This window comes from Trifolium pratense, linkage group LG7 (assembly GCF_020283565.1).
Source record: "Trifolium pratense cultivar HEN17-A07 linkage group LG7, ARS_RC_1.1, whole genome shotgun sequence".
Classification (NCBI taxonomy): Eukaryota; Viridiplantae; Streptophyta; class Magnoliopsida; order Fabales; family Fabaceae; genus Trifolium; species Trifolium pratense.
The window spans coordinates 37,515,950-37,533,524 of NC_060065.1; the positions used below are offsets into that span (position 1 = coordinate 37,515,950).

Below are 17,575 nucleotides of genomic sequence, written 5' to 3' on the forward strand. Positions count from 1 at the left end.
ATCAAGACAAAATTGTATTATTTTTTAATAAAAATTGCAAGATAAAATGGAGGGAAAACAAGAAAAACAAATTAGAGTTTAGGGTTTACTTGTATATACAAGCTTATAATATAAAAGATCTCATGTACATAATAATTTTAATATTATTTTAAATTTTGGTAAACTCATACGATTTTACGAGTCGAGTTTAGCCAAGGTTAAAAGTCACAACCTTCGTAAATACTGTAGTTCCCGTGATCACTCACTCTAGCTGACTTCACTGCATATGATTTCCTTGACTCCATCATCATCATAAAAAGGTTAACACCTTTTCATCAGACTCAAACGGTGTTGTTGTTAGTTACAGTTGTTGTAAAGCAATGTCAAGCTTCCCGCTTCTATCTTTTCTTCTACTTTCCATTTGACTTGACTTCCCTTTTCTTTTCTCCCCAAATTCAATCCTCCCTTCAAATATGCTAACCATTTCCTCTCCTCTCTTCACCAATTCTTCCCTAATTTCCTTCCCTCCATTTCCCTCTCCCTCACATTTCCCTCCATTTTCCATCCACTTCACCAAACCTCCACGAAACAACAACCGTCTACGAGCTTCTACTTCCAGTTCCACCAACGAATCAACTCCTTCAACTTCCACGTCAGCAATCACAGTCGTAAACACCGATTCCGACAACTCCACCGCTTTCGTAATCCAAGCTCGTAACAAGATCGGTCTTCTTCAAGTCATAACTAGGGTTTTCAAAGTCCTCGGTCTCACAATCGATAAAGCCACAGTTGAATTCGAAGGTGATTATTTCATTAAGAAATTCTTCGTCACTGATTCCCATGGGAATAAGATCCAGGATGATGAGAATTTGGAGAGGATCAAACGAGCGTTGAATGAGGCGATCGGTGGTGATGGTGGCGATGGGAAGGTTTCGGTGGCGAAGTCGACGGGGAATCGAGGAATTGTGGTGAGGAGAGCTGGATTGGTGGAAGGATTTGGGGAACGTAAGGCGAAAGCTGAGAGAATGTTTAGCTTAATGGATGGATTTCTGAAAAATGATCCTTTTAGTCTTCAGAAGGATATTCTTCATCATGTTGAGTACACTATGGCCAGATCACGGTTTAGTTTTGATGATTATGAAGCCTATCAGGTCAAGTTTATGTTTTTATCTTCCTTTTTTAAATTCAATATCATTACACAAGTACTGTGCCATTTGGCACATACAATTTTAGGACCAAAGTTGAAGCCACTAGGTTTGGTCTAGTGGCGAGGGGTTTGAGTTGTATGCCAGAGGTCCTGGGTTCGATCCCTGGCTCCATGGTAAACCAAAAAAGTTGGATGAACTAGGTCAATAATTTATTGAAATGTCATTAGTTTTTTTAGGATGAAATATAATTAGTTAACTTAACCATGTTAGTTAGTGATTAATAAATGATGGTATATCTCAATAGTATGTCACTTCCTTTTAAGTGTCATTTTAGAAAGAAACAACTTTGTTCTATTTGGATGTTTATGTAAGCTTAAAAGTTATGGTTTTTCACTTGCATAAAAGTTTATGTAAGCTTAGCTTTTAATAGGTTTCTATGGAGAGAGCTTATGCATATTGGCTTAAATATTAATCAATGTTTTGCCAACTATACCCTTTTTGGCTTAAATAAAAAACAGCTTTGTGGGAAGACAATGGCTTTGGTAAAAATATAGCGGACAACTATTAAGCTAAGTGATAGCACATGAACTTATATCTGATAAGCTGACAGATTTTGAATTTGTAATGTTTAGTAAAATTAGTGGTTGAATTAGCGGATGAATATGAAATGACATAAATTATTAATTTTTTTTTTCTCAATAAAATACCAAAGGTAAAATTGAGAAAAGAATGATAAGCTATTAAGTTCAAATGCTATAAGCTAGTAAAATAAATCTATATGTTCTTGAGGAAAACTATTACCAAACAAGTCTATTTTGGTCATATGAACTATAAGTCAAAGTATCGTCTTGCCAGAGGCAATATATTAAAGAGATAAAATAAAAGCATATTAGGAAGTTAAATAATAATTTTAATATAAACAATTTTTTAAAATTGTTTTAATAATTCTGTGTCATAACATTAAGTGGCAACTATATAATTTAAAGTCCAGCACATCTGTGGATTTATTTTGGATTGATTTCAAGTTTATTGAAGGAAATTTGTGATGTCTCAAATTTCATTAAAATCCTCCCTGGCAATTTTAATGGAAAACTACTAGAGAAGTTGATCGATTAAGTTCAAATTTCATTAAAATTTCTTAAGCTAAGTGTGCTTAGCGAGAGTAGTACCTAGGATTGGTGACCTCCTGAGAAGTCCTTGTGTTGCACTTTAACCTCATCCCACAGCCAACCCCACTTAATGGGATATTGGGATAACGCTTGGTTGTTGTTGTTGTAAAGTAATGTTGATGGGATGTGTCATTACTGAAATTCTAATAGGTGCTTCGTTTATATGGTGAATTCGCAGTTTAAAGAATATATGGCATATTTTGTTTTATTCTTTCACTACTTAGTTCTTGCAATGAACATTGCTGTAAAAGGAACCAAGTCTTTAGATAATGAAAGTTGAAGTTTATTCCGTTAAATTTGGTCTGTTTGGTATCCTGAGATTGCAATCTTGTAGGTTATCAAGGGCCTCAAATAACATATTAAAGTGTTTTGGCCTACTGTTTCTCATATTTTTAATTAATTAACATCAGAAAATTGATTGTGTAATTGTATTTATAGGCTTTAGCACATAGTGTGCGAGACCGGTTGATTGAACGCTGGCATGATACTCACATTTACTTCAAGAAGACAAAAAGCAAGCGCTTGTACTTCCTCTCACTTGAGTTTCTCATGGGTACTTAAAATGATGCCCTAAACATGATTGGTGTGTTATACTAAATTTCTTTTACAATATAGCAGCTCTAATAGTTGTGCTAGATGCTACGGCTCCCAATTGTGTTGTACCGGAAGTTTTTTAATTTTATATATTATGTTGCGGTATGATATCATAAAAGTATCTGTGGGCAACAAACTAAAAAAAAAATGGTAAACGTGTCTGTACATTTTAGTACCCTAGTGATTTAAATAGTTTTAAAAGTCCCACTTTGGAATTTGAATGAGATATGACCTGAAATTGTGTTTATAAGTGGTAGGTAGCATCCAACCCAAATTCTAAGAGAAGGAAGGAACTTAAACAGACCAAAATTTCTTTTATGATTCATGTCACGGCAAAGTCAAACCATGAAATTGATACTGAACTGTTTCTTTAATTGGTGAACGGTTGATCAACAGTGTTTGTGAAAGTATACAACTGATGCTAATCTTGTTGCCAATGCTTAAAACATTTTCTTTTGGATATCAGGTCGTTCCTTGTCAAATAGTGTCATCAATCTTGGTATTCAAGACCAATATGCTGAGGCCCTAAACCAACTTGGATTTGAGTTTGAAGTTTTGGCTGAGCAGGTGTTATTCATGTTTAATCTAATCTTTTGTATTCTCTAGTTTACAGTTGTTGCAATATCATCTCAGAGAATTTGAGATGCTTATTATATCCTTAACGTACATGTGTGCTAATTCCTTGACAAGGAAGGAGATGCGTCCCTAGGGAATGGTGGCCTTGCTCGTTTTTCAGCATGCCAAATGGATTCTTTAGCAACATTGGACTATCCTGCATGGGGGTATAGTTTTACAGCTTTATAATAAAATTTGTCTAACATGTTTGAAAAATTAATATTTTCACCATACCGTTTCCAGTTCTCAGTTTTTTTTTTTGGTTTGCAATAAAGATATGGGGATGAACTGTGAAGTTTGCTTTTTAAGCTTGAATATCTACTGCTCTTTGTTCTTTGGCCACAATTAGTTCTTATGATGCCTCAAGACTCGTCCAAGTCTCAACAGTGTTTATATATCCAATAACAATGTGTCTAGGTAGAATTATTTCTATATCATTGTTCACATTCTGAGAGTTTCTTTATCCTGAAACTACATGATTTTGGGATTTCTATCTACTGTCAATAATACTTTTCACCAGCTTCAACAGTAATTAGCCTCTGAAACTTTGAGCACCACAAGGGATTAAATTCTATTTAGGGGTTGATTTTTCATTGTTTTTTCTTACACTTATTGTAAGTAGCAATCACGGTATGATTCTGGAACTGTGCATGCAAACAGAAGTCTGATTATTTTTGCTGTGTTGAAAACAATATGGCTGTTATTATCTTAAAAACAGGTGCAGTCAGTTGAGATTTATGGAACTGAACTTTATTTTGCAGTTATGGACTGCGTTACGAATATGGATTGTTTCGTCAGATCATAGTGGATGGCTTTCAACACGAACAACCTGATTATTGGCTGAACTTTGGAAACCCCTGGGAGATAGAGCGGATTCATGTAACATATGAAGTGAAGGTTTGTCAGGCTTCACTCTGTTATGCCTTTTGTTTCACTTTATCACCTTAAAATTGCAAACTGACTGCATCACTTTGTTATTCTGAATGGATTAGTTTAATGGGACTGTTGAAGAAGTAGACATGAATGGAGAAAAAGTTAAAGTTTGGATCCCTGGAGAGACGGTAAGATTAATGTTGATTAAAGTCATCGTTATGACTATAATCAACACTCCCCCATGGTATTATGACTATAATCAACAATTAGTATATTGTTATTTGGTTTGAAATGATAATTTTTTCAAGAACATCTTCTACAATAGTTTTAGTTTTATGCTTACTTCTACCTGTATTGCATTTGATTTATACTTTGGAACATTGATAATTTGGATATTGAACTTGTTTCTCCTGGAAAGGTGAACACTGATGCCGTGTTTGCTTACGAAGAGAGGAGCGGAGGGGAAATACTGCTTTCTGTATTTGGTTCTCAAATGGAGAGGAGGGTTTTAAAACTAATTTTATTTTATACTCTTATAACCTTTCATATTTGATTGTACGTAATGTTAGTTAATCTATGCATTTAAAATGCTTTAAATCCATCTTCTCCAGCAACCCCCTCCCATTTTTCCTTTTTAAAAATCCACTCAATATTAGAATGAAGCCAAAATTGAGCAAGGGGTTTTACTCCTCCCCTTCATTTTCCCAACTTAACACTGTATTTGGTAATACGTAACACATTCCTCTAATTGCATTGCAGGTTGAAGCTGTGGCTTATGACAACCCAATACCTGGTTATGGGACAAAAAATACCATCAACCTTCGGCTATGGGCTGCTAAACCTAGTAATCAATTTGATTTGGTAATTCTGCTCTTGGGAATAAATGTTTGAACTAGATTTGAGACTAGGGGCCCATTTGTTTGAACTTTTAGCTTCTAAGAAAGTACTAAATCAATATTGTTTTAGGTTTGATTTTTTTTTTTTTTTTATAAAAAAATCATAAATATTTTGAAATGTTTTATTTAAAAGGCACTTTCTCAAAGAAAACGCAAATAAACAGGCATAGATTATTGACATGAAGAAATCATAATATAGGTGCAAGTACAAAATGTCTTGAGCGTAATTTTATGGCTTTTAGTTTCTTACTATAAATTATTCAATTTAGGACAACAACTCTGTAAGGTTTAATTTGGCATATCTCTTGTTCTATATGACCTTAGGGCGAACTATTGAGCCATTTTTTCCTATTACTATTTGCAGGAGGCCTATAACACTGGAGACTACATTAATTCTATTGTCAACAGACAAAATACGGAAGCTATAAGTAATGTTCTGTACCCTGACGACCGATCTCACCAGGTTTTCCTTTTTCTATAAAAATAAAATAGTAATACAAGTGTTGCTATTATCTGTTCAAAACTTGTGATGTTTATCTTCGTAGTTTTTCTGTGATGCTCTACGAGGAAAGCTGGTTTCGTTGGTTGCAAGAATCAGAGACTTCCACGCTGCTTTCATTTAAGATTACTTTAGTTTTATTTTGTTTCCTTGTTTTATTAGGTTATTAGTGTGCAAAGCCTTGCTATGTTGGTTTGCAGAATAGTTTTCAAATAATTAGTTGTTGTTTGATCTTTCTTATCTTGTAAAGTTGTCTATAAATGATCTTATCTATTTAAACGCCTCTATATATACTTTTTCTTTCATGCTTGTTGCGATTGTTTATAGAATTTGTTGGAAAATATTTAGTTTCCTAGTTTGTTATTTCTAGGAGATTCTAAGCTTATCTATTATTTCCTTTTATGTTTGTACTCTTCCTATTTAAACCAGCCTTGAGCTGAGGAATAACATATAACAGTATTCACTTATTATTTTCTACATGGTATCGAGAGCTCCCGATTTTGGGGGTCTCGCTTCCGCAAAACCCTAGCCGCCGTCGTGTTTACAATCTGACCACGACAACTGATTTTGTGTGTGGCACTGTTCACCCGAGGTACTGTTCATACGCACTGTTCATCTGCTGGTACTGTCCACGACGGTACTGTTCACATGGTTACTGTTCACGAGTACTGTTCACCGGTGTTAATTTTCCTGTGCTGCTTCCGGTACTACTTGGCTAAGATTATTAATTATGACGTTTTTTTATTCTCGACGACGATCATCCACTTTCAAATACCGTCGTGAATGCAAATATTGTCATCGTTTGGGACATACTATTTTTCAATGTTGGAAATTACATGGTCTTCCGCGACCTTCAAATCAGAAGAACAAAGGTGGAGGTGAGGGTCATACATTCCAAGCTAGTAATTCTGATCAAGAGCATCAGTCTCCTTCAATTCAGCTTTCATTCACGATGGAACAACTAGACAGACTGTACAAAATTCTTGAATCTAACACTCTTTCTGGCTCTGTTGCCCCCAAAGGTACTTCTGCCCTTTTTAGTGTCAGTCCCAGTCGTGCTTGGATAGTAGATTCGGGTGCCAGTGATCACATGACAGGTGATTCTACTCTGTTTTCTTCTTATAGTCCATGTGCAGGTAACCATAAAATAAAAATTGCGGATGGATCCTTTTCAGCCATTGCGGGTAAAGGTTCGGTTGTGTTGTCTCTAAGTCTAACCCTTAAAGATGTTCTTCATGTCCCAAATCTATCTTGTAGTCTCATGTCTGTCAGTAAATTAGCCCAAGATAGAAATTGTCAAACTAATTTTTTCCGTACTCATTGTGTTTTTCAGGATTTGAACTCGGGGAAGATGATTGGTAGTGCTAAGGAGAGTGGAGGACTCTACTACTTCGACATTGAACCTGAATCACAACTACCTTCCAAACCAATAAGTTCATGCTTTGAATCTTTTTTAGTTCTGAATAATAATAATGATGATGTTATGTTATGGCATTCACGATTAGGTCATCCTAGTTTTCCTTATTTAAAACACTTATTTCCTGAGTTATTTCGTAATAAGGATTTATCTTTGTTTAAATGTGAAGCATGTGAATTTGCAAAACATCATCGTTCTCATTTTCCATTATAGCCCTACAAACCATCAAAACCTTTTTCTGTTATTCACAGTGATGTTTGGGGCCCTAACCGAACGAGTACACTTTCTCATAAAAAATGGTTTATCACATTTATAGATGATCACTCAAGAGTTTGTTGGGTGTACTTGTTAAAGGGGAAATCTGACGTTTGTCAGGCGGTAAAAGATTTTGTTAAAATGGTGCAAAATCAATTTCAAACAAATATTCAAGTATTTAGAAGTGATAACGGCAAAGAATATTTTAACTCAATGTTGAGTGATTTTTTTCGTGAAAATGGAATTGTGCATCAAAGTTCATGTCCTAACACTCCCCAACAAAATGGAGTTGCAGAAAGAAAAAATAGGCACTTGTTGGAGGTGGCTAGAGCTTTACTTTTCGCAAGTAAAGTACCAAATTATTTGTGGGGTGAAGCAGTTTTAACTGCTGCATACTTAATTAACAGAGTGCCCTCCAAAGTTCTTAATTTTAAAACTCCAATTGATATTTTCAAAGAATGTTTTCCTAATGATCGTGTTTCAAACGATTTGACCTTAAAAATCTTTGGTTGCACTGCATTTGTTCATGAACATAAGAATATTAGCAAACTTGAACCGCGTGCTATAAAATGTGTTTTTGTTGGGTATTCTCCAACCCAGAAGGGATATAAATGTTTTGATCCAAAAAATCAGAAAATGTTTGTCACCATGGATGTTACATTCTTTGAAAACAAACCTTTTTTTGACACGCATCTTCAGGGGGGAAATTTAAATGAAGATTCGTCTCAAACTGAGGACATGAGTTTTTTTAACTCGTTTCAAACTGAGGACATGAGTTTTTTTAACTCGTTTCAAACTGAGGACATGAGTTTTTTTAATAATTTATCTTTGCCGGTATCACAAAGTTCTAAGACTTATACTTTTGCACCAACGAAAAATGGCCATGATTCTTTATCTAATCCTACTCCTGTTATGAGTAGTGAGCTTGGTGAATCCGAGCCTACATTTTCTCATGAAGAAAACAATGAGAATCTTGAAAACAATGATAATGATGATCTAATTGAAATGCCACAAAATAATGAGTCATATAAAGATAATAGGTTTGAAGCAGGAAACAAGACTTGGAAAGGAAAGGTTTTTGTGAGAAAGAATCACAAAGAAAGTGATGAGTCCACATCTCAACACTGTCATGAATCTGAACCGAGGGATGATCAACTTCCTAAAAAAAGAAAAGGTAAGTCTATCTCTGTTTCTGAGAGTCGTATTTTGTATCCCGATATCGATGATCCTGTGGCTGTTAGAAAACCTGTTAGATCTTGCACTAAATACCCATTGTCCAATTTTATATCATATTCAAATTTGTCTTCGTCTTTTTCTGCCTTTACCTCAAAATTGTCTAGTGTAGAGATTCCAAAAAATGTACAGGTTGCTCTAGAAGTTCCAAAGTGGAGGGAAGCTATACTTGAGGAGATGAAAGCTCTTGAAAAGAACAAAACCTGGAGTGTTATGACACTACCGGATGGCAAGAAGACGGTTGGATGCAAATGGGTGTTTACTGTGAAGTATAATTCAGATGGGTCAATCGAAAGGTACAAGGCTCGATTGGTGGCTAAGGGTTTTACTCAAACTTATGGTATAGACTACTCAGAGACTTTTGCTCCTGTTGCAAAATTGAACACTGTCAGAATTCTCTTGTCTCTTGCTGCTAACTTAGATTGGCCCCTACATCAGTTGGATGTTAAGAATGCTTTTCTCAATGGTGATTTAGAAGAAGTATATATGGACATTCCTCCTGGCTTTGAAGACAAGTTTGGATCAAATGTATGCAAACTAAATAAGTCTTTGTATGGATTAAAGCAGTCTCCTAGAGCTTGGTTTGAAAAGTTCACTTATTCCATGAAGAAACAAGGGTACATTCAAGGACAAGCTGACCACACCTTGTTCACAAAGTTCTCCCAAGATGGAAAAATTGCTGTCCTAATTGTTTATGTTGATGATATCGTCCTTACTGGAGATGATATAGTTGAAATGGCAAGAGTTAAAGAGAAATTAGCATTAGACTTTGAAATCAAGGACTTAGGATCCATGAGATATTTTCTTGGTATGGAGGTTGCTCGATCAAAAGATGGTATTGTAGTTTCCCAGCAAAATTACATTCTAGATTTATTAAAAGAAACAGGAATGAGTGGATGTCGACCAGCAGATACTCCCATGGATCCTAATGCAAAACTTTGGGAAGAAGGTAGTGTTCCTGTTGATACTGGAAGGTACCAGAGATTGGTTGGGAAACTGATTTATTTGTCACACACTAGACCTGACATTGCTTTCTCGGTTAGTGTAGTAAGTCAGTTTATGCATTCTCCTTTTGAGGAACATCTTGAGGCAGTCTATAGGATACTGCGATATTTGAAAGCAAATCCTGGAAAGGGATTATTTTTTAAGAAGACTAATGAAAGAAATGTGTCTATCTTTACCGATGCTGATTGGGCAGGTTCAGTCACTGACCGAAGATCAACCTCCGGATATTGTACCTATGTTTGGGGTAATCTTGTGACATGGAGGAGCAAGAAACAAGGAGTTGTAGCAAGAAGTAGTGCAGAAGCTGAGTTTAGAGCTATGGCTCAAGGAATTTGTGAAGGATTATGGATCCACAGAGTCCTAGAAGAGCTTAAGATGAAAATTGAGCTTCCATTGAAATTATACTCTGACAGTAAAGCTGCTATTAGCATAGCTCATAACCCAGTTCAACATGACAGAACCAAGCATATTGAGATCGATCGACATTTCATAAAAGAGAAGTTAGATGCCGGAATCATATGTCTACCTTTTGTAACTTCGAGTCAGCAAACTGCAGATATCTTGACCAAAAGCTTAGCAAGACCCACCTTTGAGCATTTGATCGGCAAGTTGGGCATGATAGATATCTATGCACCAACTTGAGGGGGGGTGTTGGAAAATATTTAGTTTCCTAGTTTGTTATTTCTAGGAGATTCTAAGCTTATCTATTATTTCCTTTTATGTTTGTACTCTTCCTATTTAAACCAGCCTTGAGCTGAGGAATAACATATAACAGTATTCACTTATTATTTTCTACAGAATTCATTATGTACCAAATATTAAGGCGAAGGCTCAGTGATAGCACTTAGTGCTAATTGTTAAACTAACAAAGTGCTGTTTGTTTTCCTTTGCTTCTTTTATTCTCAACTGTTCCTCTTTAATGCATGCTTAATGTATTACTATGTTATGTTTCTCAAGCTTTCAATGTTTATGATTCCACACACACTATTTTAGTTTGTTTAGTCATCTCCCACACATTATTGTGTCCATTGACATTTCAGTTTGTAGAAAAAATACACCTACGGTAGGAAATTTATATATAGTCATATATGAATCTTTCATGGTTAGGATAACTTCTTGCTGTATAATGCTTTTCTCCCTTTTAATGAGGGAACAATATTCAATCCCTCTTCTCATATTATTATTTTAATTGATTTCCAGGGGAAGGAGATGAGATTGAAACAACAATATTTTTTTGTCTCGGCATCTTTACAAGATATTATCCGAAGGTTCAAAGAAGCACATAATAATTTTGATGAATTGCCAGAACAGGTTCATTGTCAAATATTTTGTTTTGACACATTTTTTTGCTAGTTGGCTGGTAATTGATCACTCTGTTGCAAGACTATATGGCCTCAAGAACTTGTCTTTCATTTATTGTTCCTCTGTTGTATGGTGCAGAAACTAAGTTTCTATTGACAATTGAAAATTCCTGGCTATACTATTAGGTTCCATTTAAAAAAAGTGATTCCTCTCTTTTGATTCATTATATTGGTGAAAGTGGATACAAGTTGATTATTGTATGTTTCATGTGATTGTTAGTGTTAGAATTGTCTTCACTTCTGTCTTGCAACTCAAGTTATCACTTTCCTCTAATTAGGTTGCTCTCCATCTAAATGATACCCATCCATCCCTCTCAATTGCCGAGATTATGCGAATATTAGTTGATGAAGAGCATTTGGGCTGGAGCAAAGCATGGAACATTGTAAACAAAATTTTCTCTTTCACAACTCACACGGTGGTAGCTGAAGGGCTAGAGAAAATCCCTGTTGATCTTCTTGGCAGCCTTCTCCCTCGCCATTTACAGGTATATTCCCTAAAGACGTGCTTTCTGTATTTTATGTAGCATTGTTTTTATAGTATAGCCTTCCCCTCCCCCCTCGCCATTTACAGGTATATTGCCTAAAGACACACTTTTCTGTATTTTATGTAGCATTTTCTTAAAAAGTGTTTATGTAGCATTTTACCTTGTATGTGTTTCGCTGCAATTAATTGAACGGCGGAAAACATATATGTGCTATTGTGATGTCCTTTCTTCACCTTTTATGTTTGATTAAAGCATCAAATCATTTGTCTACACAGCGCACTTATATTTTTGGTAGTTTTCCATGTTAACAAGTAATCCAGGGTCAAAATATTGATAAATCTGTATCGTTTTTTGTCCTTTGTTCTCATAATAGTAATTCTTTTTTTGCTATTTTTTTATATTATAATATAACTCTTTACTTAGAAATTCAAATGCCCTTTTCAGATTTTATATGAAATAAATTCAAATTTTATGGAGGAGTTGAAGAAAAAGATTGGTTTAGATTACAACCGACTGTCCCGAATGTCTATTATTGAAGAAGGTGCTGTGAAGGTATTTTAGAACAATCTATTGATGCTTAATCTTGTAACATTTTTTGTAGGTTATGTTGTCTTTTGCATGTGGTTGAAATTATTTTTACTATGAATGTTTTAAATTATGTAATATGAACATAGAATAATATCTAGTATCAGGTATTCTTCAAATATTGATTGAATGGAGGCTCTGATATCACATGGAAAAAATTTGCCCTCAAAGTTTGAGCTATTAGGAACTAGACAATAATTTACATCATAGCAGATGCCTATTTACCATGTACTTCCATGGATCAACGGTGGCTTCATTGCCACAACAGGTCCTCTCATAGTTCAACAGGTTTAGTTATCCACGTAAGTTGCATTTGCAGCATTGTCCTGTTTGGTACTTTTGCAAACAACTTGCAAATATGGAGTAATATAATTTGAATGAATAAACACCATGTTTGGATAGAACCTCCCATTTTTCGTTTTAGGGTATGTGTTCTTAAAATCTTATTTGTGGAAGTATTTGTTTAATATATTTTATTTTTATGGATGGGATTTGCAGAGCATAAGAATGGCCAACTTGTCAATTGTTTGCTCTCATACTGTTAATGGTGTTTCAAAAGTACATTCAAATACTCTGAAAACGAAAACATTTAAGGTATGCAATTTTTGTGCTCAATCATTCCATGGTCTTCACCGAGGCTAATTGTGAAATCATAAAATAATAAATTCATGCTTCAACTTTGCAGGACTTCTATGAGCTGTGGCCTGAAAAATTTCAATACACGACCAATGGTGTAACCCAGGTAGGAAATTTCAGTTAATATTATGGTATATATGTAAATGTTGTTTGTCCTCCTTCTATGTGTGTGTACACATACGTGACAGTAATTAAATGCCTCTTGACATGGTCTGTCTTTGGGAAAACGTGTCTTTCTGTGTATGGAATAGTGACTGCGATTATTTTAAACTGTAACGATCGTCAATAAAAATATCTACATCTCATATCTAAATATGTAACTTATGACCTTGTAATCACTTTTGTCAGAGGATTTGTGTTAATGATGTTTATTGTACGGTTATCTGTGCATATTTATTGAGTAATCTTTTTTTTAGACTCACTCGAAAACAGTCAATATTGTTCTTTTGGACATAAAAATGTGTGATTATTTGTGCCACAACTAATAATTAGAGTGAAATGATACTTTTCAGCGCCGCTGGATTGTGGTGAGCAATCCCAGTTTATGTGCTCTTTTATCAAAATGGTTAGGCACTGAAGCTTGGATCCGCAATGCTGACCTTCTGACAGGATTGAGAGATCATGTTGACAATACTAGTTTCCGACATGAATGGAAAATGGTAATGTTTCTTGGGTTTTTCTAATGACTTTTCTTTGGATCCGGAGAACTAGATGCGCCCTTCCCTGATATGCCATTCTGTCCTTTTGATACTGTAGGTTAAAAGGCTTAATAAAATGAGGCTTGCCGAGTACATCGAAACAATGAGTGGCGTGAAGGTTTCTGTGAAATTGTTTTACCATATTTTTTTTAATTTCTTCTTCGTTACAATCATAGAAGTTAACTTTACCTGTATCTTTCATATTGCAGGTCAGTTTGGATGCAATGTTTGATGTTCAGGTGAAGCGTATCCATGAATACAAAAGACAGTTGCTTAATATATTTGGAATTATCCATAGATATGATTGTCTCAAGGTAGATGTCTGTGCCTTGGTGCTAAAATAACTTAGTCATTTATAAATGCTAAGTTCATGTTATTGGCATATGAAATAAAGGGGAATTAAAGTAGTAAGAGTAGATAGAGAAGTATGTTAGTTAGTTTTAGTTAGAGGAATGATTGTATAAATAGGAGGATACAAGGATGGAGGTAAGACATTGAGTATTGTAAACATTTACTAATAGAGAAGTGACTCTTAGGAGGAGAGACCTCTCTCCTATTCTCTCTCTCATGCGGCAGAATTATTTTGTTTTTCTAAAATAAAATATTTTCCTTTCCATTAGAATATAAACATTACACATTTTTTATTTATAATTCTGTCCACTACTAAGTCTGTAGAATGTGCATAATTTTCTGTGCTTTTGTCCTAATCTGGTATCCCCCTCAGCTGTAGTTCCACCTACATACGTACTGATCATCACTTTCCGTCTCAAGTTATACTGGCAAATCGACTAATTTTTTGCGTGTACTTCTTCCTTAATGTAGAATATGGACAAGAATGATAGGAGGAAAGTTGTACCTCGTGTTTGCATAATTGGTGGGAAAGCAGCTCCTGGCTATGAAATTGCAAAAAAGATTATCAAACTTTGTCATGCTGTAGCAGAAAAAGTAAATAATGATGCTGATATTGGAGATCTTCTGAAATTGGTAAGTTGCCAATTTTATTCTTGTTCTTAATATTTGTTTGCATTTCTCAATAGATAGTACAAGACACATTGGACCTGTTCAGTGTATTTATTATATTTGTTTTGGCATACCTCTTGTTTATTTAGACTCATTTCTTTTTTGTAGGTTTTTATCCCTGACTATAATGTCTCTGTTGCCGAATTGGTAATACCAGGGGCTGACCTCTCTCAGCATATAAGGTTTGTTAACTGTACTGTTCTGGCCACCCATCTCAGTTTAATTTATTGATTGCTTACAGAATGCGGTTTGTTTATTACTACATTCGAATGTAAAATATTTAGTATTCAGATGCACATATTACTAAACTTCGTTTAGATACTACAAATAGTACTAAATATTGTATGAAGTAAATTCTTACCATTTTACGAGTGGAGTTAGTTAATGTAGTTTTCATGAGTTTCAATGTGATTAGAGTTTTTGTACTTTTGTATGTATTCACATACATCACACAGTGGGTTGTGTGCCTGATAACCTTATTCATGCTCCATATTATATATTGAAGATTGTTTTTCAAATTTAGTTTTCAGTAGTGCTATGCAGATTGACAGCAATAGTTATCCTATAGCACTGCAGGACATGAAGCATCTGGAACTGGAAGCATGAAATTTTTGATGAATGGATGTTTACTTTTAGCTACAGCAGATGGATCTACAGTAGAAATAATTGAGGAACTAGGATCGGATAACTTGGTGAGTGATAACTTACAACGTTTGTTACTACTTTACACGATATGTGCTCTTAAAATGAAGCTTCTCTAAAGTTGGGTGCTATGGCCCCCCACAATTTTTTAATATTATGTAACATGGTATGGTATGCAACATAGGGGAAACTCCTGCTCTATTTTTATTTTTTTTGGTAGAAAAACTCCTGCTCTATTTAACATTGTAGTTTATGAATATAATTAATTATATAAAATCTTTGACTTAGCATGTTTGGACTTTGGCTCTACCACCGGTTGGAATCAAGTTACTAGGGAGTTGGGAATATATCTTAAGTTACTTCTATCTTGAAAACTTAAGCTCTGTAAACCTGCTTGAGAGATGTGCTAATCCGTCTTCAGATGGTGCTTTTAAATGACCAAGTATCCCACTATGTAGAAGGGATATAATCGCGTAGTTGCCTTGACTGAATTCAGTGTTTGCTTCATGATTTTCTATCTCATATCTAAAGCTGCTTCGGAGAGGAAATTTAATTCAAGCTTTAGCATTATGAATAATTGTAATATCTTACTATAATAGTATAGACATGCTTTTAGCAAAAAAAAATAAAAATATAGCCATGCTTTGATCTTTCTTGGAAACTTGTATTCATGTTAACAATATTGGCTTAACAGATCCAGTTCGTAATATCTGCCCTTGTTTCAGTTTCTTTTTGGTGCTAAAGTGGAAGAAGTGGCGGAGCTGCGTGAGAAAGGAGGTGCTTTGAAAGTTCCTCTACAATTTGCCCGTGTGTTGAGGTATGGAAACATGTTTTTCAATTTTAAAGAAAGAATATGATTATTAACAAATGCAGATAAAATTTCTGATCATTATTTAGTCGTTCAAGGACTAAAATTAAGTATTAATCTGATATAAGGATGGTTCGAGATGGATATTTCGGAGATAAAGACTACTTTCAATCCTTATGTGACACGGTGGAAGTTGGCAATGATTTCTATCTTCTTGGTTCAGATTTTGGGAGTTACCTTGAGGCACAGGTACTTATTGCTTCATTCTTATTCTTTTTAGGCGTCTCTGAATCATCCATACTGTTGCTCTTCTTTTTTATTATATCAAAATGGAACATTTTTTATGACACAACAGGCTGCTGCCGATAAAGCGTTCGTTGAACCAGATAAGTGGATCAAGATGAGTATTCTCAGTGCTGCCGCCTCTGGGAGATTTAGTAGTGACAGGACCATTCGAGAGTACGCAGAGAGAACATGGAAAATTGATCCCTGCCAATGCCCTTTCTGATCTCTAACAATCCATTACACGAAGCTAACTAATTATAATTATCTGTTTTTATAGACGAAAGTAATTAGTTTTATTTTTGGAAAGTCTGAAGCTGAAATTGTAACTGTAGTTGAGCGGGTATCAGGAATCCTGTGCAGTTAGAATTGCAAAATATTGGCCATGTATGACCCATAAGGCCATATGACATGCAGGTTCTCTGGACAAACGAAAGTGTACCCTTGGTTCATTGGTTCTTCAGTTGCTTCCAGGACAAATTGCCGTTACTTTTGCATTGAATAATAGCTTTCAGCTAACTACTACTATCGCGATGCTATCTGGAAAGTGTATTGCCGCGTGCGTTAATGAAAACCGTTACATGTTGTAATCTATGTCCTAGAAATTGTGGTCACCTACCTATGAGGGGTGGATTAGACAGCAAAATGTTGAGAGCTTAGGTCGCTCAATTTCATATTGCTCAAGCTCAATAATACTACTTTGTAATGTTTTTCGTTTCAAAATTATATGTGGAATTTATTTTGAAAGAATTGTTTATTAGAAGAAACAATATTAAACTTTTGAGATTTCTTTTTGGGTGCATACATGAAATGACAAATACAAAAAGTGGAAATACTAGGGTTCGAATCTCGATCATGACATTCGACCTATTAATTTTTTTCTTCTTCCAAAACCTTTTCCTTCAACACCTAAACTCTCTAAAATAGACCTAAGTAATTATTCATAGTTTACTCTGGAGTTAAGTAAATTTTGATAGATAATTATTTTATTTTTTTTGACAAAATAGATAGATAATTATTTTAATCACCGATTAAAATTTGAATATTATTGATTATATGGACAATTATGATTGACCTTCAGATCATAATCACTTTTATGGTACAATCAAATATTCTTTTTTCTTTTTGGCTTTTATCACCATGTTAATTTAGTTCGGGTCAGTTCTAACATCAAGTGATTTCAGTCCATTCCGATTGCAATTGCGGAGAATCGAATAAGATGGTTTTATATCGTTGGTCGAATATAATAGTTTGTCTATTGAAAAAAAATTAAAAAATTTATACATACAAGAGAAGTGAGATTTTTTTGTTTTTTAATAAAGAGAAGGAGAAATATTGTTTTACAATAATTAATCTTGGATTTACTTTTACAATA

The 17,575-nt window shown here is 34.7% G+C and overlaps 1 protein-coding gene across 3 annotated transcripts; it reads left to right on the forward strand.

Moving 5' to 3' along the window:
* The first annotated feature begins 219 nt into the window (after window positions 1-219).
* Window positions 220-16,947, forward strand: LOC123899503 (glycogen phosphorylase 1-like). 3 transcript variants are annotated; one of them, XM_045950650.1, is made up of 22 exons: window positions 220-1,130; window positions 2,735-2,849; window positions 3,357-3,457; window positions 3,581-3,672; window positions 4,267-4,402; window positions 4,498-4,566; window positions 5,138-5,239; window positions 5,639-5,737; window positions 10,884-10,994; window positions 11,323-11,529; window positions 11,974-12,081; window positions 12,613-12,708; window positions 12,800-12,856; window positions 13,263-13,409; window positions 13,507-13,566; window positions 13,658-13,762; window positions 14,271-14,432; window positions 14,577-14,650; window positions 15,037-15,160; window positions 15,836-15,927; window positions 16,047-16,167; window positions 16,274-16,947. In XM_045950650.1, exons 1-22 carry the CDS (start codon window positions 453-455, stop codon window positions 16,424-16,426), a joined length of 3,009 nt encoding a protein of 1,002 aa, XP_045806606.1. In that variant the 5' UTR covers window positions 220-452; the 3' UTR covers window positions 16,427-16,947. The 3 variants fall into 3 exon arrangements, 2 of the variants coding, with proteins under 2 accessions (XP_045806606.1, XP_045806607.1); XM_045950651.1 differs by lacking the exon at window positions 220-1,130 and having other exon boundaries at window positions 2,765-2,879; XR_006805646.1 differs by lacking the exons at window positions 16,047-16,167; window positions 16,274-16,947 and having other exon boundaries at window positions 233-1,130; window positions 15,045-15,160; window positions 15,836-15,853.
* The last annotated feature ends 628 nt before the right edge of the window (window positions 16,948-17,575 follow it).

Coding starts and splice junctions, on each gene's coding strand:
- LOC123899503 (XM_045950650.1), top strand. CDS start 453: ATGCTAACCATTTCCTCTCCTCTCTTCACCAATTCTTCCCTAATTTCC. Junction 2,850..3,356: donor CTCACTTGAGTTTCTCATGG/GTACTTAAAATG, acceptor TTTGGATATCAG/GTCGTTCCTTGTCAAATAGT. Junction 13,410..13,506: donor TCCGACATGAATGGAAAATG/GTAATGTTTCTT, acceptor TTGATACTGTAG/GTTAAAAGGCTTAATAAAAT.